The 25,508-nt window shown below is 44.6% G+C and overlaps 1 protein-coding gene across 5 annotated transcripts in view; it reads right to left on the minus strand.

Moving 5' to 3' along the window:
- LOC137625581 (lanC-like protein 2) overlaps positions 1-25,508 on the minus strand; it is a 190,649-nt gene that overhangs the window by 83,298 nt on the left and 81,843 nt on the right. For all 5 annotated transcript variants that reach the window (XM_068356511.1, XM_068356506.1, XM_068356495.1 and 2 more), the window contains exon 5: positions 17,135-17,243. In XM_068356511.1, the coding sequence (XP_068212612.1) occupies positions 17,135-17,243 (109 nt within the window). The remainder of the gene's footprint in view (positions 1-17,134; positions 17,244-25,508) is intronic.

The raw sequence follows: 25,508 nt of genomic DNA on the forward strand, positions 1-25,508 counted from the left end.
AACAATCAGTATGGAGGACTTATTGAAAATCGTTAAGAACGAACGAGAGAGAGAGAGGAAGGAGCCTATCCCGAGAGACCCAGCAAGGTCGTGAATAAAAAAACTGAATAATATAAAAAAAATGGACAAGGCCCCCTCCAAAATCTCAAAACTCATAGATCTGGTACTTAACTTAGATGAAGTGACAGTGGAGTCGGACATCTTGAGGTAAATCCAGAGAAAAACCAGCGAAATTTACACACAACACAAAGTATTGTTAACAAACTGCGTGCTATATTAGGAGTGACGTCACTGGCGTGGGTTGGTTAGTAGTAGTACGAGGTTGAACGGTGCCTCGCTGTTCGAGGATTTTGACAGGAGACATCTAAATGGTGCGAGGCCTCTGGTTGTGATTTATCGCGCCCCAGTATTATATCGACACCTTATACAGGTGAGCGAGCTGGGTTCAACCTGGCATTACCATGCAATTTTTTCTCTGGTAATATATAGCAGTTATATACCTTAGAAATGGTGCTATAGGAGCATTTCACTGGGCGACACAGGTCGGAGCCCAGAAATGAGATAATAAATAAAAAACGGGTTTTAATGCAACACTTTACCTTAGCGACAGGCCAGCGCAGGTGTAGGGACTTCTACGCAGGAGGAGACGGAAGATCAGCGAGGAGGTAGGGACGGTGACTTTGTACGATAACGTGTACAATAACTTACACTAACTTACACTACTACGTGAACTTTAACTTAACTTAGCTTTTTTTTTTTTTTTCATTTTTAAAATTTTATATTTTTTTTTACATTTTTTCTTTTCTTATTTTTAATTTTCATCACTTTCACTCGATTCGGTCTTCCTTTTCTTTGCTTCACTTTCTTTCTTTTCATCATGATCACTAGACCGTTTTAAAGATTTTTTAAAGAAACTATCGAGTGAAAGTTGCTTGGTACGGCTTTTGAGGATTTTTCTAAAATGCGTTAAGCAAACATCATCGAACTGCGCAACAACACGGCAAACCTGAAGTTTCTGTGGGTGATGCTTGTCGATGAAATCAACAACGTGTTGATGATATGCCAACATCTGTTTTATTTCCGCTGTACCTAAGATTTCGTCTACCTCCTCGATCTCCTCCGACTCACTCAACTGCACTTGGAACTCATCATGCTGCATGGCTTGCAACTCCTTGAGTTCCTCGGTGGTGAGCTCTTCATGATGCTCATCGACGAGTTCGGTGATGTCATCTTCATCTACCTCCAGACCCTTGGAGTTGCCAAGGGATACAATCTCTTCGACGTCTTCCTCGGCGGCAAGCACAGGTTCATTCTCGGGTCCAAAACCTTCAAAATCTCTGGGAGCAACAGCATCAGGCCACAGCTTCTTCCAAGCGGAATTCCGGGTCCGACGAGTTACTCCCTCCCAAGCCTGATCAATGATCTTTAAGCAGTGCACGATATTGAAGTGGCTCCTCCAAAATTCACGCAAAGTTAAGTTGGTGCTTTGCATGACATTAAAGCACTGCTTAAATAAGTGCTTTGTGTAGAGCTTCTTAAAATTCGAGATGACTTGCTGGTCCATGGGCTGGAGGATAAGGGTGGTATTCGGTGGAAGATACAACACCTTGATGAATTTGTATTCGTCGATGATATCATCCTCGAGTCCGGGGGGGTGAGCGGGTGCATTGTCCAAACAAAGAAAGCACTTCAAAGGCAAATTCCTTTCCTGAAGATACTTCTTGACAGCAGGGCCGAAAACTACGTTTACCCATTCCACAAAGATATGCTTAGTAACCCAAGCCTTAGAATTAGAACGCCATAGAACATGTAGCAGGTCTTTATTAATTCTATGTGCTTTAAATGCCCTAGGGTTTTCGGAATGGTAAACTAACAGAGGCTTAATTTTGCAGTCCCCGCTGGCGTTGGCACAAAGCTCAAGAGTCAACCGATCCTTCATTGGCTTATGTCCAGGCATTTTCTTCTCTTCGGCGGTAATGTACGTTCGACTAGGCATCTTTTTCCAAAACAGACCGGTTTCATCACAGTTGAAAACCTGCTGCTCTACGTAACCTTCCTCCGCCATGATGCTTTCGAACTTTTTAACAAAGTCTTTAGCAGCCTTAGTGTCCGAACTCGAAGCTTCTCCATGACGAACAACTGAATGAATCCCGTTCCGTTTCCTAAATTTCTCGAAACAACCTCGAGACGCCTTGAATTCCTCCGTCGTAGGATCGGCTGAACTCTCTCCCGCGTCACCCCGAGAGCGCGCCACCTTCAAGTCACTGTAGATAGCGCTGGCCTTCTCACAAATGATCGTTTCCGTGATCGTATCGCCAACAATCTCCTTGTCTATGATCCATATTAACAAAAGTCATTCCATCTCTTCAAGGGTAGGGCTACGACGTTTAGAAATAATCGTGATCCCCTTCGAAGGTTTCACTGATTTAATGGCTGACTTCTGTTTTATGATCGTCGAGATCGTCAACATATTCCGGCCATATTGTTTAGCGAGATCGCTAAACAATTCTAATGAAAGCATAGACTTCCTCTTTTTCTCACCACTGCTACTACTAAGCTTTTTAGGACCCATGATTATGGAACACAGAAAAGAACACGTGAAAAGGCAAGATAAAAAACTGTTAAAACTGAGCGAATAGAGGACAACCACACGATGCGCACGCGATCAAGGTGACGCTCGATTGGCATCCCTCCGATGTGCTGCCGTCTAGTGGCGTCAACAACAAACTACGCTGCACGCTTTCGAGAAAATTCCACGGGTAAGCGTATTGTTTACGTCGTATGTTGGAGCAACACTTCGTATGTTGAGACAGAAATTTGGTCGAATTTTACTTCGTATGTTGGAAAATTCGTATGTTGGGATAATCGTATGTAGAGGTATCACTGTATTAGGATTAAGGGAATATAGTGGTGGAACCTTCACCCACTACTGCACTCGCTGCTACAAATGGTCCCAACGTGTAGCAGTCCTTGAAAAGAGTCTGGAAATTCTTTAAATAATGTGAAGCGAACACAGATTTACTTCTCCAATAGGTTGCGTCCATAATGCTTCGTAGGGACCGATTTTGCTTGAAAGCCACTGACGTTGCCAATGCTCTGACTTCATGAGTCTTAACTTTCAATAATCAAAGGTCAGTCTCACCGCAGTGAGTGTGAGCCTCTCTAATTAAAAATCTGACAAAATATGATAAGGCATTCTTTGACATCAGTAAGAATGGCTTCTTGACCGAACACCATAGAGCCTCTGATTCGCCTCGTAAATTTTTGGTTCTGTCAAGATAAAATTTAAGTGCTCTTACAGGACATAGGACTCTTTCTATTTCATTACTAACCACATCCAACAGGTTGGGAATCTCAAAAGATTTTGGCCATGGATGAGAAGGTCGCTCATTCTTGGCCAGGAAACCAAGCTGCAAGGAGCATAGTGCCTTATTAGAACAGAAGCTGACATTCTTGCTGAAGGCATGAACCTCACTAACTCTCTTTGCAGTAGCAAGACTCACTAAAAAAAGTGTCTTCAGAGTAAGGTTTTTAAGAGAGGCTGAGTGCAGAGGTTTAAACTTCTCAGACATAAGAAATTTAAGGACAACATCCAAGTTCCAAGCTGGAGTCACTATCCGATGCTCCTTGGAAGTCTCGAAAGACTTGAGAAGATCTTGAAGGTTTTTATTGTTCGATAGGTCCATGTTCCTATGTCTGAACACTGCAGCTAACATGCTCCTGTAACCTTTAATAGTGTAGGCAGAAAAGTTACGTTTGTTCCTAAGGTGTAGCAGGAAGTCAGCGATTTGCGCTATAGAGGTATCGGACGAGGAAACAGAGGTGACCTTGCACCAATCTCGAAATACCTCCCATTTGGATTGGTAGATCCTGATGGTGGAGGATCTCCTTGCCCTGGCAATAGCTCTAGCTGCCTCCTTCGAAAACCCTCGAGCTCGAGAGAGTCTCTCGATAGTCTGAAGGCAGTTAGACGAAGTGCGTGGAGGCTTTGATGGAATCTTTTCATGTGAGGTTGCTGGAGAAGGTCCAACTGCATTGGCAGACTCCTTGGGAAGTACACCAGCCATTGATGTACCTCGGTGAACCATTCCCTTGAGGGCCAGAGGGGAGCAACCAACGTCAACCTGGTCCCTTCGTGAGAGACAAACTTCTGCAGAACTTTGTGAAGGATTTTGAAGGGAGGAAATGCATAAATTTCCAGGTAAGACCAGTCCAGTAAGAACGCATCGATGTGGACTGCCTCTGGATCTGGAACTGGAGAGCAGTAAGTTGGAAGTCTCTTCGTTATCGAGGTCGCGAACAGGTCTATGGCCGGACGACCCCATATTCGCCATAGTTTTTTGCACACCTCCTGATGAAGCGTCCATTCCGTGGAGATGACTTGTCCTCTTCTGCTGAGGCAGTCTGCCATCACATTCCTTTCTCCCTGAATGAATCTTGTAAGAAGGGAGATGTTTCTTTCCTTTGACCAAACTAGGAGATCCCTTGCGGTTAAGTAAAGACTGTGAGTGGGTCCCGCCTTGTTTGGAGATGTAGGCTAACGCTGTGGTGTTGTCCGCGTTTACCTGCACCACCTTGTTCCGAATCAGTCCTTCGAAACTCTGCAAGGCCAAAAGAACTGCAAGAAGCTCCTTTTGGTTGATATGAAGCTTTACCTGGTCTTTGGACCAAAGGCCCGAGCACTCTAGTTTGCCTAGTGTTGCTCCCCATCCCAAGTCCGAAGCGTCTGAGCACAACACATGGTCTGGGCTCTTGTGTTTAAGAGAGAGGCCTTCCTGAATTCTGAGGTTGACGTCCCACCATTTCAGGCAAGTCTTGACCGTGTCTGTGAGTGGAATGGAAACTACTTCCAAGCCCTTCTCCTTGTCCCAATGCTGGTTGAGGTGAAACTGGAGAGGGCGTAGATCGAGTCTTCCCAGGGAGACAAACTGCTCCAGCGACGAAAGAGTTCCCAACAGGCTCATCCACAATCTTACAGAACAACTGCTCTTCTTCTGATAAAGACAAATCTTTAAGAGAGCTTGCTCTAGTCTTGTGGGCGATGGAAAAGCCCGAAAAACTAGACTCCGTATCTCCATTCCCAAATAGAGAATAGTTTGAGATGAGGTCAGTTGTGACTTCTCCTTGATTACTAGGAGACCCAACTCCTTGGCTAGGTCCAAAGTCCATCTGAGATCCTTCAGACAGTGGTTGAAGGATGACGCCCTGATTAACCAGTGGTCTAGGTATAGGGAGGCTCTGATACCTGTCGAGTGCAGGAAGCTTGCTACATTCTGCATGAGCTTTGTAAGTATAAGAGGAGCAGTGCTGAGGCCGAAGCACAAGAGCTCGAAACTGGTACACTTCCTTCCCATACACGAACCTTAGATAACGTTGGAAGGTCGGATGGATCGGGATATGGAAGTATGTGTCCTGGAGATCGAGGGAGACCATCCAGTCACCTTCCCTTACTGCGGCTAGAACAGACTTGGAAGTTTCCACAGTGAACTTTGTTTTCAGGATGAACACATTGAGTGCACTCACATCCAGCACTGGTCTCTAGCCTCCTGTGTTCTTTGGAAGCAGGAAGAGGCGGTTGTAAAAGACTGGAGATTGATAGTTCAAGACCTTCACCAACGCTCCCTTCTCTAACAAAAGAGACACCTGAAGGTGTAAGGCTTGTCTTCTTGCTTCCTCTCGGTATCTGGGAGAGAGGTCTACTGGATTTTGAACAAGAGGAGGTTTCTTTACAAAAGGAATTTTGTACCCCTCCTTCAACAAGAGGACAGACCATTGGTCCGCTCCTCTTCTCTCCCACACCTGCCAGAAGTTCTTCAATCTGGCCCCTACTGCTGTCTGAAGCTGTGGGCAGTCAGACTCTGCCACGACTGGATCTGGCTCCCCTTCTCTTACCTCGTCTTCCATCAGAACGAGAGTTGCCTCTGTTGGAGGCTCTGCCACGAAAGGGAGGAATAAACCTAGAAGCAGGGGTATCCAACTTCGGTTTGTTGCTAGAGAAAGACGACGGCAAAACCTTGCGAGCCGTTTTAGCAACTAGATCATGGGTATCCTTTAAGGCAAGAGATGATGCTATATCCTTCACAAGATCTTGGGGAAACAGTGAACGCGAGAGAGGTGCAAAAAGAAGTTCCGACTTCTGACAAGGAGTAACTCCCGTGGCTAAGAACGAGCACAATGACTCCCTCTTCTCAAGTACACGTGCAGTAAAAATGGCAGCAAGCTCGTTGGATCCATCCCTTACTGCTTTGTCCATACAGGACATAATCTGGACAACAGAATCATTATTAAAAGGTGACACCTTCTTGCTCAAGGCTCCCAACGACCAATCCAAAAAGTTGAAGACTTCAAATGTGGGGAAGATTCCCTTGAGTAGATGGTCAAGTTCCGAGGTAGTCCACAACACCTTTGAGCGTCTCATGGCTAGACGAGGAGGAGAGTCTACCAGGCTTGAGAAGTCCCCCTGGGCAGAGGCAGGTACTCCCAAGCAAAGAACTTCTCCTGTGTCATACCAGAAGCTCGAACGAGAAGCAAGTTTAGATGGAGGGAAGGCAAAGGAAGACTTTCCAAGACTTCTTTTGGTCTCCTACCAATCTCCTAGCAGATGCAAAGCCCTCTTAGAAGACCGAGAGAGCACCAACTTCGTAAAAGAGGGGGCTGTAGCAGCCAACCCTAAAGTGAATTCTGAAGGAGGCGAGCGTGGGGCAGCAGGAACAAAATGCTACGGAAAAACTTCTTTAGAAACAGTCATTATCCAGAGATTGTTGGGCAACTCTAGGTTCCTCTTCTTCAGACAAGATACCCAACGGTACGTTAGTGGAAAGAGGGTCATCAGCTTCCTCCTCAGAGTAAACTTCATTTGAAAGAACGATATTCTTACGAGATGGTGAATCCACAGGAAGTCGAGAAGGCAAAGCTTGACAGACTACATCAACCTGCCGATGAGTAACAGGCAGAGCATGAGGGTCGATGTCACGTCGTGACTGCATTGACTGACGCTCGACGTCACGTCGAAGCTGGCGATCGGCGTCACGTTTGACAGCATGGCTCACACTAGGGGTCACGTCAGCGTGACGTGAAACTTCACGCTTAGAAGTCTGATGAAAAGCGTCACGCTTATCAGAACCGTGACGCTCCGCAAGCGAGGGTTCCTGTCGAACAGGAGCTGGACAGTACGACTGCATTAAGGTGGACAGCTTCGACTGCATGTTCTGCAACACACTAAAATTAGGATCCTGAACACAAGGATCAGAACGTGACGTCGGCAACGTCCGTTCCAAAACGTCAGCGCTGATAACGGGAGCAGCAGCACTCACGTCACGTCTGGAACGTCCAGACAAAACAACGGCACCGTGATTCTGCGCAGGAGCCTCCGGAGCCACAAAACCTGACGTTATAAAGGAACGTTTGGCAGGTGAACCTTCCTCCGATGAAGATATACGTTCTGGACTGCTCCAATGACTGCAGCCAGGACGTTGACTTTGTTCTGAAGGAACCAATTTCCTCCTAAGAGGTCGTGAAACCTGACGCCAGGATTTCCTACTAACAATAACGTCTTCGCAGGTCGAGGAGAACTTAGTCTCGCCTCTCCCATAATAAGGACGATTGTGAGGAGCAACGTCTGCAACTCGTGAGGGAACGTCTGTCCGTGGTTTAACACCTATCGTTCCCTTTCGTCTTTTGACATTCCTTCTCCCAGGGGTTGGGGAGCTTGAAAGAGGTCTCGGACTGGGTGAACGGCAAGTACGAACAGACTGAACACATTTTTGGCACTTTTCGCATTAACACTTGCACTTTTTAATAACTTTACATCGGACATGAGTTGGTTCCTATCCGTAGCAAGCGATTCGACCTTGGCACCAAGAGCATGAATCGCCTTCATCATGTCCATCAGTGAAGGCTCGTTAGTGCTAGTAGGGGGTTTAGAAACTACCACTACAGGGGGAGGACAAGGTTCAGGGACATGGGGAGAGGAAAATTCTCGAGAATGAGAAGAGCTTCTTCTGACCTTATCTTTCTCTAATTTACGAGTATACTTTTCATACCTAAGCCACTCGGTATCTGACAAAATTACACATTCATCACATCGATCCCCCAACTGACAAATCTTACCTCTACAATTATTACAAATAGAGTGGGGGTCGATGGAAGCCTTTGGAAGGCACCTGTTACAGCCTTTAGCACATTTCCTATACACAGGGGGAGGGTCAGCCATTTTGGAATATCCAGAGAGAGATCAAATACAAAGCAGGGATCAATTACAGTCAAATAAAAAAAAGAGTTCAAGAACAGTCGAAAGAAAAACCAACCAAGCGAAAGCCATAAACCAAAACAAGTACTTCACCAAAGCTGTAGAAACTTGAGGTCAGCGCGAGCAAGAAAATCAATGTTTACGCCACAGCGGCAGAGAAGAACTGAGGATTTTATTAATAGTTGCAGTATCCTGGCGAGTGGTGGTGCTAGTGTACACCCAGCAACCCAACCTACAATCGCCCGCGAGTTTTGAATTTCTGCCGGACGTCAGAGACGTTAGCTATATATATATCCACCGGCTAAGTTAAATGTTTAAAAAACATGCAGTATGTAATAGTTAATAGATGCCATTAGTCTCATTACTCAAGTAGATACTTTGGTATATTGGAAGTAAATAAAACAGGTAATTTTTCCATTTTTAGGGATAACGTTGACATAATCAAGCTTCCGGAGACAAAAGCAATACAGTATAAAAATCAGGCGAGAATAGAATTTAAAAATCTTCTTATTAATATTCTTTTTTCAATGTTGCTGTACTATGCGAAACTGCCGAGTATAAAAAATTAAAAGTACAGTACTGAATACTGTATATTACTGAAGTAATACTGTCCTGTAAGACAATAACAATAATAATGATAATAATAAAAGTGTAAAGAAAAAATAAACATACAATAAATTCCTCACCAATACTTGCTACCCATTTGGCACACATCATAAATACCCTTATTATAAGGATATTACTAAAAATAAATATTTATGACACTTGAAACCATAAGACAGTTATGTATATGATTATGCAATATTTGTGGTCTCTCTCTCTCTCTCTCTCTCTCTCTCTCTCTCTCTCTCTCTCTCTCTCTCTCTCTCTCTCTCTCTCAATTTTAACATTTCTTTCTCAACAAATAATAAAGTTAGGTGTCTTTTTGGGAAAGGACTGTTTATGAAATTTATGAACAAAACTATGCCGTAAATTTGTCAATACAAAATCCTCATTGAATCAATTTAATACAGATAGAATATAGTAGAAATATTGAATAAAAGGGAATAAGAATGATAGGAAATATTGAATAAAAGGGAATAAGAATGATGAAAAATAAGAAATGGAATAAGAATAAAATGGAATAAGGAAGGGTCTAAGGAATTAACAGTAAAAGCATGAATAACAGAAATGAAAAGATGAAAGGGAAGAATTGGAAAAAACTTTGAGCCTTCAGTATTAAATTATTACAGATAGCATATACTATAGTTGGAAATATTGAATAAAAGGTAATAGAGATAATAAATTAATAAAACAGGATTAAGGATAATAGGGAATAAGGAAGAGAATAAGGGTATAAGGAATGAACTAGATTGAAATGAACAATAAAAAGGCATGAATAATTGATATGAAAAGGAAATAGAAAAGATGGAAGAATTGGAGAGTCCTCTTGGCATCTGGGTCAACATTCCCTTTATTAGAAACACAACATTACAGCAGTCTACTCTACTGAGCGGTAATACAAAGGCACAGGGTTTAAAAATTTTGTCTGGTGCTTTCAGTTTAGCAGCCACAGCTAGGTGAATTTCAGCCTACATTCTTATAATGGTATTAATGGTTCAACAGTAGATAGTTGAATTAGGGGATAATGAGGTTTAATTGTACTGTAATACCCTGTACCATTTAGCAATCTCCCATTAATATACAAAGAAGATGTATGTTTTCCCATAATTAATACATTACTTTCTCCTCAATATGCATTGGTAACAATACTTGCTGCTGCATAGTAGCAGCAGCAATAACAATAATTAATAATAATCATTATAATAATTAAAAGGGTAATCAATTCAAGACTATAGTAATCCAGTAAATATGTTATTTTCATTAGTAAAATAAATTTTTGAATATACTTACCCGATAATCATGTAGCTGTCAACTCTGTTGCCCGACAGAAATCTACGGACGGGATACGCCAGCGATCGCTATACAAGAGGGGGGTGTACTCACCAGCGCCATCTGTGGTCAGGTACTGCAGTACTTCTTGTCAACACCACCTCAATTTTTCCTCGGTCCACTGGTTCTCTATGGGGAGGAAGGGTGGGTCAATTAAATCATGATTATCGGGTAAGTATATTCAAAAATTTATTTTACTAATGAAAATAACATTTTTCAATATTAATCTTACCCGATAATCATGTAGCTGATTCACACCCAGGGGGGTGGGTGAAAACCAGTGTACAAGTTAATCAAGAAGCTAAGTATCCCGTATTTCATATTATCAGTTATTCAAAATAACAAATGAAATTATAAGTACCTGGTAAGGAAGTCGACTTGAACCATTACTCTGCCTTTAATAAGTACGTCTTCCTTACTGAGCGCAGCGGTCCTCTTAGGAGGCTGAACAACTCTAAGGTGCTGAAGTATAAAGGGCTGCAACCCATACTAAAGGACCTCAACACAACCTCTAACCTAGGCGCTTCTCAAGAAAGAATTGACCACCCGCCAAATCAACAAGGATGCGGAAGGCTTCTTAGCCCACCGTAAAAACCCAAAACAACAATAAAAGCATTCAAGAGAAAGGTTAAAAAAGGTTATGGGATTAAGGGAATGTAGTGGTTGAGCCCTCACCTACTACTGCACTCGCTGCTACGAATGGTCCCAGGGTGTAGCAGTTCTCGTAAAGAGACTGGACATCTTTGAGATAGAATGATGCAAACACTGACTTGCTCCTCCAATAGGTTGCATCCATAATACTTTGCAGAGAACGGTTCTGTTTGAAGGCCATTGAAGTAGCCACAGCTCTCACTTCGTGTGTCCTTACCTTTAGCAAAGCAAGGTCTTCATCCTTCATGTGAGAATGAGCTTCTCTAATCAGAAGCCTTATGTAGTAAGAAACTGCGTTCTTGGACATAGGCATCGAAGGTTTCTTGATGGCACACCATAAGGCCTCTGATTGCCCTCGTATAGGCTTAGACCTTTTAAGATAGTACTTTAGAGCTCTGACAGGGCAAAGAACTCTCTCTAGTTCGTTACCCACCATGTTGGAAAGGCTAGGAATTTCGAACGATCTAGGCCAAGGACGTGAAGGAAGTTCATTTTTCGCCAAAAAACCGAGCTGTAAGGAACATGTAGCTGTTTCAGATGTGAATCCTATGTTCCTGCTGAAGGCGTGAACCTCACTAACTCTTTTGGCTGTTGCAAGGCAGACGAGGAAAAGAGTTTTGAGAGTAAGGTCTTTGAACGAGGCTGACTGGAGAGGTTCAAATCTAGGTGACATAAGGAACCTTAAGACTACGTCTAGATTCCAGCCTGGAGTGGACAAGTGACGTTCTTTAGAGGTTTCAAAAGATCTAAGGATGTCCTGTAGATCCTTGTTGGAGGAAAGATCCAAGCCTCTGTGGCGGAAAACTGCTGCCAACATACTTCTGTACCCCTTGATCGTAGTAGCCGAAAGAGATCTAACATTCCTAAGATGTAACAGGAAGTCAGCAACTTGGGTTACAGAGGTACTGGTAGAGGAAACTGCATTGGCTCTGCACCAGCTTCGGAAGACCTCCCACTTGGATTGATAGACTCTGCGAGTGGATAACCTCCTTGCTCTGGCAATCGCTCTGGCTGCCTCCTTCGAAAAGCCTCTAGCTCTAGAGAGTCTTTCGATAGTCTGAAGGCAGTCAGACGAAGAGCGTGGAGGCTTGGGTGTACCTTGTTTACGTGAGGTTGACGTAGAAGGTCCACTCTTAGAGGGAGAGTCCTGGGAACGTCGACCAGCCATTGCAGTACCTCTGTGAACCATTCTCTTGCAGGCCAAAGGGGAGCAACCAGCGTCAGCCGTGTCCCTTCGTGAGAGACGAACTTCTGAAGAACCCTGTTGATGATCTTGAACGGCGGGAATGCATACAGGTCGAGGTGGGACCAATCCAGCAGAAAAGCATCCACGTGAACTGCTGCTGGGTCTGGGATCGGGGAACAGTACAATGGGAGCCTCTTGGTCATCGAGGTAGCGAACAGATCTATCGTTGGCTGACCCCACAAGGCCCAAAGCCTGTTGCACACGTTCTTGTGAAGGGTCCATTCTGTGGGGATGACTTGACCCTTTCTGCTGAGGCGATCTGCCGAGACATTCATATTGCCCTGAATGAATCTCGTTACCAGCGTGAGTTTTCGACTTCTTGACCAAATGAGGAGGTCCCTTGCTATCTCGAACAGCTTCCTCGAATGAGTCCCTCCCTGCTTGGAGATGTACGCCAAGGCTGTGGTGTTGTCGGAGTTCACCTCCACCACCTTGTTTAGCAGGAGGGACTTGAAGTTCATTAAGGCCAGATGTACTGCCAACAACTCCTTGCAATTGATGTGAAGCGTTTCCTGTTCCCTGTTCCATGTCCCCGAGCATTCCTGTCCGTCCAAGGTCGCGCCCCAGCCCGAGTCTGATGCGTCCGAGTAGAGATGAAGATCGGGGGTCTGAACAGCTAAAGAGAGACCCTCCTTGAGAAGGATGTTGCTCTTCCACCACATTAGAGTAGTCCTCATCTCTTTGGTAACAGGAATAGAGACCGCCTCGAGCGTCATATCCTTGTCCCAGTGAGCTGCTAGATGGTACTGAAGGGGGCGGAGGTGGAGTCTCCCTAACTCGGTGAACAGGGCTAACGATGACAGAGTCCCTGTTAGACTCATCCACTGTCTCACCGAGCATCTGTTCTTCTTCAGCATGCTCAGGATGCACTCTAGGGCTTGGTTGATTCTTGGGGCCGACGGAAAAGCCCGAAAAGCCTGACTCTGAATCTCCATTCCCAGGTAAACGATGGTTTGGGAAGGAACAAGCTGGGACTTCTCTAAATTGACCAATAGACCCAGTTCCTTGGTCAAATCCAAAGTCCATCTGAGACTCTCCAGACAGCGACGACTTGTGGGGGCTCTTAAAAGCCAGTCGTCTAAATAAAGGGAGGCTCTGATGTCCGCCAAGTGGAGGAATTTCGCAATATTCCTCATCAGTCGCGTAAACACCAGAGGTGCCGTGCTTAGGCCAAAACACAGGGCTTGGAATTGGTACACAACCTCTCCAAAAACGAATCTCAGAAAAGGTTGGGAGTCTGGATGGATGGGAACGTGAAAGTAGGCGTCTTTCAGATCCAACGAGACCATCCAGTCCTCCTGCCTGACCGCTGCTAGGACCGACTTCGTCGTCTCCATAGTGAACGTCTGCTTGGTGACATAAGCATTGAGCGCACTGACGTCCAGCACCGGTCTCCAACCTCCTGTCTTCTTGGCCACCAGGAAGAGACGGTTGTAAAAGCCCGGGGATTGATGATCCCGGACTATCACCACTGCCTCCTTCTGTAACAGGAGCGACACCTCTTGATGTAACGCTAGCCTCTTGTCCTTTTCCTTGTAGTTGGGAGAGAGGTTGATGGGAGAAGTGGTCAGAGGGGGATTGTGGCAGAACGGAATTCTGTAACCCTCCCTTAGCCACTTGACAGACTGAGCGTCTGCACCTCTTCTTTCCCAGGCTTGCCAGAAGGTCTTGAGTCTGGCTCCTACAGCTGTCTGGAGAGGGGGAGAGTCAATGCTTGCTTTTCGTGGACTTGGCACCCTTCTTGGACCTGCCCCTGTGACCGTCTGGGCGGGTACTTCCTCGGCTGGGGGCTCTGCCACGAAAGGGCGGAATAAATCTGGTAGCAGGTGTATCAGCCACTGGGGTGCGGTAAGTTCTCGGTACTGAAGGTACAACCTTAGCCTTGCGTGCTGAAGAGGCCACGAGGTCATGCGTATCCTTCTGTATAAGAGCTGCGGCCATCTCTTTGACTAGATCCTCAGGAAACAGGAACTTGGAGAGAGGAGCAAATAGTAACTGTGACCTCTGGCAAGAGGTGACACCAGTAGAAAGGAAGGTGCAAAGTTGTTCCCTTTTCTTGAGGACTCCCGAGACAAACATAGAAGCAAGTTCGCCAGAACCATCGCGAATTGCTTTGTCCATACAGGACATGATCAGCATGGCCGAGTCTTTGTCAGAAGGGGCAGTCTTCTTGCTCAAGGCCCCCAGGCACCAGTCGAGGAAATTAAAAATTTCAAAGGCGCGAAAGACTCCCTTCAAGAAGTGGTCCAGATCAGAAAAGGTCCAGCAGACCTTAGAGCGTCTCATAGCTGATCTACGGGGAGAGTCAACCAAACTTGAGAAGTCAGCCTGGGCAGAGGCAGGGATCGCCAAGCCTGGTTCCTCTCCCGTGGCATACCAGACGCCCGACTTAGAAGTCAGCTTAGGAGGAGGAAACATAAAAGACGTCCTTCCCAGTTGCTGCTTGGAATGCAACCAATCCCCTAAAATTCTCAAAGCTCTCTTTGATGATCTAGCGAAGATAAGCTTAGTGTAGGCAGACTTAATAGGCTGCATGCCTAGAGAAAACTCGGATGGAGGAGAACGAGGGGTAGCAGAAACAAAGTGTTCAGGGTATAACTCTCTGAACAGCGTCAGGACCTTACGAAAGTCAATGGAGGGTGGCAACGACTTGGGTTCCTCCACATCAGAAGAAGGATCATCCAGGTGAGCAGCTTCATCCTCAGAAACCTCATCACCTGAGGGTTGAGAAGCGAGAGGTAACGATAAAGCTTATGCTGAATGGTTGAATCCTGAAGAACGGGTGCATGCGCACTTGCGGATTCATCATCAAGTCTCTGCTGAAGAGGATGAGGGCTGGCAATGACAAAGTCATGAGGCTGGGATGAAGGAGGTTCTGCGGGGGTCTGAGGAGCAGGTGAGGTGAGAAGCGAATGCTGTAAGGCATGAGGCTCATGCTGCATAGACTGCGGTTCATGTTGAATGGGAAGAGGCTCATGCCACGAAGAATGCGGTTGCTGCATGCGTTGAGGTGGCTGCCTCATAGCATGAGGCTCCTGCCTCAAGAGTTGCGCCTGCCTCAAGGGTTGAGGAGGTGGCTGCGCAGAGAGAGGCTCTTGCCTCAAGAGTTGAGGTTCTTGCCTCAAGGGTTGAGGTTCTTGCCTCGAGAGTTGAGGTTCTTGCCTCAAGAGTTGAGGTGCTTGCCTCGAGAGTTGAGGTTCTCGCCTCAAGAGTTGAGGTTCTTGCCTCAAGAGTTGAGGTGGCTGCCGCAAGAGTTGAGGTTGCTGCCTCAAGGATGGTGGAGGTTGCCGCAACGCAAGAGGTTGCTGCCTCGAGGATGGAGGAGGTTGTCGCAACGCATGAGGCTCCTGCCTCAAGGGTAGAGGAGGTTGCAAGGCATAAGGCTCCTGCCTCAAGTATTGAGGAGGTTGCCGCATAGCAAGAGGCTCCTGCCTCAAGGAAAGTGGAGGTTGCTGCACAGCGCTGGTATCAGGCAACTCCCAATGCGGCAGCTCACGCATGGAGGCAGGTTGAGGAACCTCAACATCATACGTCTGGCAGGGTGGACTGCGCAGAGGTGGAGGAGCGCTAGCAGGAGGTGTGCTAACCTTCCCTGCCTGAAACTCCTGCATCAACACCGCAAGCTGCGACTGCATAGTCTGCAGCATAGCTAACTTGGGATCAACAGAAGTTGGGGCAGAGGCCTGTTGAGGCATCGCTTTACCTCTCTTAGGAGGTGTGCAGCCATCAGATGACTGCGGCGAGTCCGAACTAGCCCAGTGGCTACATCTGGGCTGTTGGACTCGCTCGGTCTGGACCTTACGCTTAAGAGGCCTTGAGACCTGGGTCCAGCGTTTCCTCCCGGAAACTTCTTCCGCAGACGAGGAAATTAAGGGCTCAATCGTCTGAGAGTGGAAGTGACGATCTCTATAAGATACGCCCGCAACCACTGAGGATACTACTGTGCGCCGATCAAGGCCTGCCGAACCCTTTTGCCCTTCGACATTGCTTCTCCCCTGGGCTTGGGAGCTTGCAAGAGGTCCCGGACTGGGAGGACGACTGGCACGCACAGAAGTATCCTCATGCGCAACACTGACACTGACACTAGGCACAGCACTGGCACTACCACTTCCCACTGCACTTTTCACTTTAAGTTCCTTGACATCTGCCAAGAGAAACTTGTGGTCACTCACTACAGACTCCACCTTATCACCTAAAGCCTGAATGGCACGTAACACATCCGACATATCAGGCTGAGCACTAGTAATAGGTTCGGGGGTCACCACTACAGGGGAAGGAAAAGGTTGAGGATCATGGGGGGAGGAATAAACCAAAGAGCGAGAAGAACTCCTCCTAACTCTCTCCCTCTCTAACTTAGCCGTATACTTGAGGAATTCATTAAAATCGAATTCCGAAAGCCCGGCACATTCCTCACATCGATCTTCCAACTGACAGGATTTTCCCCTACAGTCGGAACAAACGGTGTGAGGATCAACCGAGGCCTTCGGAAGACGCCTATTACAAGTCCTAACACTACATCGTCTTTGTCTAGGAGCTTGAGAATGGTCGGACATCTTGGATCAGAGAACAGTCAAGGGGGGTTTCCAAATTAAAGCAAAGATCGTTATACCATAAATCAAAATCAATCCAAAAGCTATCTAAGCTAAGGGAAAAGCTTCCTGTATAGCGAAAGCTAAATTTCAGAGCAATACTTCACCAAAACCGTGAACAAAGACTCCAAAATCAAGAGCGTATCCATGTAGGTCTTGCCGGCGGCACGACAGAGGAAAAATTGGGGTGGTGTTGACAAGAAGTACTGCAGTACCTGACCACAGATGGCACTGGTGAGTACACCCCCCTCTTGTATAGCGATCGCTGGCGTATCCCGTCCGTAGATTTCTGTCGGGCAACGGAGTTGACAGCTACATGATTATCGGGTAAGATTAATATTGAAAAATTAGCAAGTTAAAGTCAAAGTCAGTCTGAACGTTAAAAATATATAAAATCGATTAATTTATCCAATCAGTTGCCTTCTTTTACATATGTCGCCATCAAAGGAATAAGTCTTTGCACCTTACCTTTTCCTGTAAATATACCAAGGCATAGAGGTAGCCAGCTCGCCCATAAAGAATTTCATCTGGAAGGCCTGACGATGGATCGAGAACATCTCTCTCTAATTTTCTCAGGCTGAAAGAAAATGATAAAATAAAATCCTTGGATATAATCCTTTTTAAACCAATAAAAAATACTATACCCTGTTTAAAAAAAAAACATATATTTTATCTACAGTAATATCTCTTGATATGAAAGTTTCTGAATGCGAAAAATTCATGACATACCTCTCTTCACGAAAGAATCTGCTTACAAGATTTTCATGCTGCGAAACTAGATGTGAAGATGTTTTTGACTAACATTTTGAAAATGTTTCATGATAAGAAAAGAGATTTGCCAGCCAGGCACAGAATAAAATAGTAACCCATTAAAAAGAAAGAAAACGTGTTGTTAACACAATAGAAAATGCATCTCTGTACAGTAAGGCTGACTATAATAGTAGTCATACCTCTCTTCACGAAGACTCTACCTACAAAATTTTCAAGCTGCGAAACGAGATGCGAATATTTTTATGACTCACTTTAATTAAAGGGATAAACTAGGCACCCATCACAGAGTTGAAGAAAGTGGATTCAGACATCAGAAAATGTAGCTGTGGTCTATAATAGGGGTAACTACAGCAGTACAGTACACATGGAACTGTATATTTAGTACAGGTACTGTATATGTACAGTATTGTATTGTATTATTTTCCATCTATTATCAAATCATGGGTAAAGTTTTACTGTATTACAGATTCTGATTTAGAACAGAAAATATATGTTTTCCTGACCTTCATTTGACCTTCATTTCAACCGCAAACCAACAGAACAACCAATTCAACTAACTTTAAGTAGCCAAACTGGTTGCTGTTATTACGGATAAAATGAAGGTGAAAACCGGTTAAATCACGTTATTTTCTACAAGAAAACATATATTTTCTGCTAGAATTTTTAAATATAATGTCTTTTATCATATATATTTTGTTAAAATGCTTAAATATAATGACTTGTTCAACAACCGTGTCACTTCACTCACGTATGTACTGAGAACGGTAACATTAACAACGTTACCAATGATACACAGCGTTACCAACGTTACAGTGGCATTGCTAACGTTAGCAATGCTGCGGTAATATTATCAAGTGTATTTTAAAGAATTTTTCCATATACCCTTTACACAATATATAAAAAAGTACAAAAAGGGTACAGAACCCACCTAACCTCTCCTAGAAGTTCCCAGGACACAACCCCATATGATGCCCTTTGTTATATATATCATGTTAATCCGTATCACTTCACTCACGTTACGATAACGTTAGCACTGTTATGATAACATAATATATAATGGTTCTTGTTCCGCCATTAGCTCGCTTCGCTCGCATGAAAATAAAACATCAAGCTCGTATGCACTGGCAAGCGGTAATGTTGAGCTGCGCACGCTAACATTAGTAATGTTACACTAACATTAGCCACGTTAAAAATAATGGTTCTTGTTCCTCGTTTACGATCACAGGAAAATAAAACATCAACCTCGTATGCACTGGCAAGCGGTAATGTTGAGCTTCGCACTCTAACAAAATATGGTAACACTAACACATTAAAGTTAAAGAAATTAATGACGTATTTTTATGACCGTGACGACGTAACTTGTGGGTCACAGGGGTTAACTTGTGACTGTGAGTCTGTGGCATCTTAACTGCTTTGCCTTATTTTAGTACTGCACTTGGAACACTGTAAAACCTGGTATATTACATTACGAGATTTAAGAAAATTATCAACACTGGAATTCACCAAAATACTTTCAAGTATGGATTACTGAAGTCGTTACAATTTTCTAAAACTTCGATCGTAATATACGCAAAAAGACGTCACTTGAGCTAACAAAGATCTGACTTGGGCAAAGGTTTCCACGGAAAAGGGTTTGTTGGAAGGTGGGGGTAGGGAAATATTACCCCCCCCCCTGCAAACTTTAGATACGTATGGGTTCGTGATTGGTTAATGGAAAAGCAACGGAGTCTAAAGAGAAACATGAATGAGCCAGAATGGGAAACATGTCCAGAGCAAGTATTTATGTGAAATCTGGGAGTGACAAAGTAATAACAAAATGTATAAAAGTAAAATAGAAAGATAAAATGGAGTGTATGATAAATAATATTTGATGGGTATATAAAATGAGGTGATTTTATAAGGTATCGGATAATAAAACGGGTAATACTGGGGTCAAAAGTAATATTTATAAGAGGGTATTACATAACTGATTAAGTAATAGCCTTGAACAGAGCTGGTGGACAAGACGAATAGTTACATTTCCTGATTAGAGAAGAAATCCTATTGGTGGAGGAACAGTCTCTGCGCAGGGAGGCGGGGTTTTGCGCAGAAGGTCGAAAGATGCTATGTACAAACGAACGAACGGGAGCGACTACAACCGGCAAGTAGAATGAGAAAAATTAAATGAAAAACACTGTTAATGTTCATTTGATCTACATCACATGTTGGCAGCTCTGGTTACCGTATTTTTTCATGAGACATAGCCTTTGCAATGGTGCCTCCAAAGATTATCCATTTATACTGTTTTGTCTTTACCTCCATTTATTATACATCCAAGAAGGTCATGTATAGAGAAGAAAAGGCTTTTTTTACTTTTATATATCGTTTCCCCAGTATGTTTTCCCCACCCAAAACTGGGGATCCCCCAATATCATAGGATATAAATATTTATATATATATATTTCTGAAACTATTCATTTGCTACGGGAACGAGTGTCATTTTCGAAGAGAGCGTAATTTTTTCTATAAGAAAAAGTAGTTATTTTCCTAGGTTACATTGCCCTGTAATACAGTAAACTAATACCAAATTATGTTGTAATAACTACTTAATTTACAGGTATTAACAATTAGTTTAGGTATATTGAATGGTTCAAATGTACTTGGCTGTACAGTATTTCATTGTGTTTATACTGTAGCTTTATTATGAGATTTAATGTGGTGTTTTGTAGAGTTTGGAATGAATTGGGCAATTTTCATGTGAAATGTGACCCACAACAGGAAAAAATCATTTTATGAAAGCCACTCCAGAAGGAATTACAATAATTTCCTGTTGTGAGGCATTACTGTACAGTACATATGGCACTGTATATTTTGTATATGTACAGTATTGTACTGTATGTATTGTATAATTTTCCATTTATTATTACATTATGTTCTAATAACTAATTTATGTACAGGTATTAACAGTTAGTTAAGGTATATTGAATGGTTCAAATGTAGTTGGCTGTACTGTATCTCATTGTGGTTATACTGTAGCTTTATAATAAAATTTAATGTGGTGTTTTGTAGGGTTTGGAACGAATTAGGCAATTTACATGTAAAATGTGACTTAACACAGAATTTTCAAGAAACGAAAGCCACTCCTGAACAAATTAATTTCGTGCTGCGAGGCATTCCTGTATTATGAAAAGAATTTCATGATACGAAACAAAAAATGGTACAAGATTCGCCCGGCCACCGAGAATAATTCTAAAATTCGTGTGCTACCAAACTGTAAACTCTCCACCATTGCCCCGCTCTCCCATTCGTTATCTCCCTACTTTGATGCTGGTTACTGCTGTGCAATCCTGCTCTCCTGTTATTATTATTATTATTATTATTACTTGCTAAGCTACAGCCCTCGTTGGAAAAGCAAGATGCTATAAGCCCTGGGGCCCCAACAGGGAAAATAGCCCAGTGAGGAAAGGAAACAAGTAAAAATATTATATTCTAAGAACAATGACATTTAAATAAATATTTCCTATATAAACTATGAAAACTTTAACAAAAAAAGAAGAGAAATGAGATAGAATAGTGTGCTCGAGTGTACCCTCAAGCAAGAGAACTTTAACCCAAGAGAGTGGAAGACCATGGTACAGAGGCTATGGCACTACCCAAGACTGGAGAACAATGGTTTGATTTTGGGGCGTCCTTCTCCTAGAAGAGCTGCTTACTATAGCTAGAGAGTCTCTTCTACCCTTACCAAGAGGAGAGTAGCCACTGAACAGTTACAGCGCAGTAGTTAACCCTTGGGTGAAGAAGAATTGTTTGGTAATATGATATTTTAATTATAAAATAAATTTTTGAATATACTTACCCGGTGAATATATAATAGCTGCAACTCTGTTGCTCGACAGACACATACATAAAAAACTCGCCAGCGATCGCTATGCAGGTTGCGGGTGTGCCCACCAGCGCCAACTGTCGGCCAGATACCACTCTCGATGTAAACAAAACCTTCAATTTCTTCTCATCCCACTGCGTCTCTATTGGGGAGGAAGGGAGGGTCGTTTAATTTATATATTCACCGGGTAAGTATATTCAAAAATTTATTTTATAATTAAAATATCATTTTTAAATATTTAACTTAGCCGGTGAATATATAATAGCTGATTCACACCCAAGGAGGTGGGTAGAGACCAGAGTTAAATATGTTTACATCGTATAAGCTAAGAGTTTTTTCATTTTGACAGTTATCAATATAACAAAACCAAAATAAATAGGTACCTGGTAAGGAAGTCGACTTAGACGATTACTCTGCCTTGTAAGTACGTCTTCCTTACGGAGCCCAGCGATCCTCTTAGGATGCTGACAGACTCCCAGGAGCTGAAGTATCAAGGGCTGCAACCCATACAACAGGACCTCATCAAACCCCTAATCTGGGCGCTCTCAAGAAATGACTTTGACCACCCGCCAAATCAACCAGGATGCGAAAGGCTTCTTAGCCTTCCGGACAACCCATAAAAACAACATTAAAACATTTCAAGAGACAGATTAAAAAGGATATGGAATTAGGGAATTGTAGTGGTTGAGCCCTCACCCACTACTGCACTCGCTGCTACGAATGGTCCCAGTGTGTAGCAGTTCTCGTAAAGAGTCTGGACATCTTTCAAGTAAAATGACGCGAACACTGACTTGCTTCTCCAATAGGTTGCGTCCATTATACTTTGCAGAGATCTATTTTGCTTAAAGGCCACGGAAGTTGCTACAGCTCTAACCTCGTGCGTCTTAACCTTAAGCAAAGATCGGTCTTCCTCACTCAAGTGTGAATGAGCTTCTCGTATTAACAATCTGATAAAATATGACAAAGCATTCTTTGACATAGGCAAGGATGGTTTCTTAACCGAACACCATAACGCTTCAGATTGGCCTTGTAAAGGTTTAGTACGAGTTAAGTAGAACTTAAGAGCTCTAACAGGGCATAATACTCTTTCTAGTTCATTGCCTACGATCTCCGATAAGCTAGGAATATCGAAAGATTTAGGCCAAGGACGAGAAGGTAGCTCATTTTTGGCTAGGAAACCAAGCTGCCGAGAACAAGTAGCTTTTTCTGAAGAAAACTCGATGTTCTTGCTGAAGGCATGAAGCTCACTGACTCTTTTAGCCGAGGCTAAGCATACCAGGAAAAGAGTCTTAAGAGTGAGATCTTTCAGGGAGGCTGAATGTAAAGGCTCAAACCTGTCTGACATGAGGAATCTTAGGACCACGTCTAAATTCCACCCAGGTGTAGCCAAACGACGTTCCTTAGAGGTCTCAAAAGACTTAAGGAGGTCTTGCAGATCTTTATTGTTGGAAAGATCTAAGCCTCTATGCCGGAAGACCGAGGCCAACATGCTTCTGTAGCCCTTGATAGTAGGAGCTGAAAGGGATCGTACTTTTCTCAGGTATAAGAGAAAATCAGCTATTTGGGCTACAGAGGTACTGGTCGAGGATACGGAAACTGACTTGCACCAGTCTCGGAAGACTTCCCACTTCGATTGGTAGACTCTAATGGTAGACGCTCTCCTTGCTCTGGCAATCGCACTGGCTGCCTCCTTCGAAAAGCCTCTAGATCTCGAGAGTCTTTCGATAGTCTGAAGGCAGTCAGACGAAGAGCGTGGAGGCTTTGGTGTACCTTCTTTACGTGTGGCTGACGTAGAAGGTCTACTCTTAGAGGAAGACTTCTGGGAACGTCTACTAGCCATCGAAGTACCTCGGTGAACCATTCTCTCGCGGGCCAGAGGGGAGCAACTAACGTCAACCTTGTCCCTTCGTGAGAGGCGAATTTCTGCAGTACCTTGTTGACAATCTTGAATGGTGGGAATGCGTAAAGATCTAGATGTGACCAATCTAGGAGGAAGGCATCTATATGTATTGCTGCTGGGTCCGGGACTGGAGAGCAATAGATTGGAAGCCTCTTGGTCAGCGAGGTTGCAAAGAGATCTATGGTGGGTTGACCCCAAGTCGCCCAAAGTCTCTTGCACACATCCTTGTGAAGGGTCCATTCGGTTGGAATTACCTGACCTTTCCGACTGAGACAATCTGCTAGGACGTTCAAGTCGCCCTGGATGAACCTCGTTACTAGGGAGATGCCTCGATCTTTTGACCAGATGAGCAGGTCCCTTGCGATCTCGTACAGAGTCAGTGAGTGGGTACCTCCCTGTTTGGAAATGTACGCCAAGACCGTGGTGTTGTCCGAGTTGACCTCCACCACCTTGCCTCGAAGGAGATTCTCGAAGCTTATCAAGGCCAGATGAACCGCCAAAAGCTCCTTGCTGTTGATATGCATGCTCCTCTGACTCGAATTCCACAGACCTGAGCATTCCCGACCGTCCAGCGTCGCGCCCCAGCCCAAGTCCGATGCGTCCGAGAAGAGAACGTGGTTGGGTTTCTGAACTGCCAGGGGAAGACCCTCTCGTAGGCTGATATTGTCCTTCCACCAAGTCAGACAAGACTTGATCTTTTCGGAAATCGGGATCGAGACCGCCTCTAGCGTCTTGTCCTTTTTCCAGTGAAAAGCCAGGTGGAATTGAAGAGGTCGGAGGTGTAGCCTTCCTAGCGAGACAAATTGCTCCAGGGATGACAGCGTTCCTACCAGACTCATCCAAAGCCTGACTGAGCAGCGTTCTTTCTTCAGCATCTTCTGGATGGAGAGCAGGGCTTGATCTATTCTGGGGGCCGACGGAAAAGCCCGAAAAACTTGACTGTGAATCTCCATCCCTAAATACAGAATAGTTTGGGATGGGACCAGCTGTGACTTTTCCAAGTTGACTAGGAGTCCCAATTCCTTGGTCAGATCTAGAGTCCAATTGAGATCCTTCAGACAGCGATGACTGGAAGAGGCTCTGAGAAGCCAGTCGTCCAAATAAAGGGAGGCTCGGATGTCCGATAAATGGAGGAATTTTGCCACATTCCTCATAAGCCTCGTAAACACGAGAGGAGCTGTGCTTAGGCCAAAGCACAGGGCCCGAAACTGGTACACCACATCGTCGAAGACGAATCTCAGAAAAGGTTGGGAGTCTGAGTGAATGGGGATGTGGAAGTAGGCGTCCCTTAGGTCTAGAGAGACCATCCAGTCTTCCTTTCTGACCGCTGCTAGGACTGACTTTGTGGTCTCCATGGTAAACTTCGTCTTTGTGACAAAGACATTCAGAGCACTGACGTCTAGCACCGGTCTCCAACCTCCTGTCTTCTTTGATACTAGGAAGAGACGGTTGTAAAACCCCGGTGATTGAAGGTCCGAGACTTTGACCACCGCTCCCTTCTCTAGCAAAAGAGACACTTCCAGTTTCAGGGCTTGTCTCTTTTCTTCCTCTCGGTACCTGGGAGAGAGATCGATGGGGGATGTCGCTAGAGGAGGTCTGCGTACAAAAGGGATTTTGTACCCCTCTCTGAGCAACCTCACAGATTGTTGATCTGCGCCTCTCTTCTCCCAGGCTTGCCAGAAGTTCTTGAGTCTGGCACCTACTGCTGTCTGAAGTTGCGGGCAGTCAGACTCTGCCCTTAGAGGACTTGGATCCTTTCCTCTTCCCTCTCTTCCCTTCGGCACGAGCACCTCCCCTGCTGGAGGCTCTGCCACGAAAGGGCGGGATAAACCTGGACGCAGGAGTGTCTATCCTAGGTCTGGCAGACAAGGCAGGCAAAGGGGGAGCTTTGCGAGCCGAGGACGCAACTAGATCGTGGGTGTCCTTCTGCACTAAAGACAAGGCAATTTCCTTAACCAAGACTTCAGGAAACAAGCACTTAGACAAGGGCGCAAAGAGTAGCTCGGATCTTTGGCATGGCGTCACTCCTGCTGACAGAAAAGAGCACAGAGACTCTCGTTTCTTAAGGACTCCGGACGTGAATGAAGCGGCAAGCTCGTTGGACCCATCACGGACGGCCTTGTCCATGCAGGACATAATGAGTAAGGAAACATCCCTATCGGCAGAAGAGATTTTCCTACTCAGGGCTCCTAAACACCAGTCCAGGAAGTTAAAGACTTCAAACGCCCTAAATATGCCTTTAAGAAGGTGGTCCAGGTCCGAGGGTGACCAACAATTCTTCGAGCGTCTCATGGCAAGGCGGCGGGGAG

Source organism: Palaemon carinicauda, chromosome 2 (assembly GCF_036898095.1).
Source record: "Palaemon carinicauda isolate YSFRI2023 chromosome 2, ASM3689809v2, whole genome shotgun sequence".
Classification (NCBI taxonomy): Eukaryota; Metazoa; Arthropoda; class Malacostraca; order Decapoda; family Palaemonidae; genus Palaemon; species Palaemon carinicauda.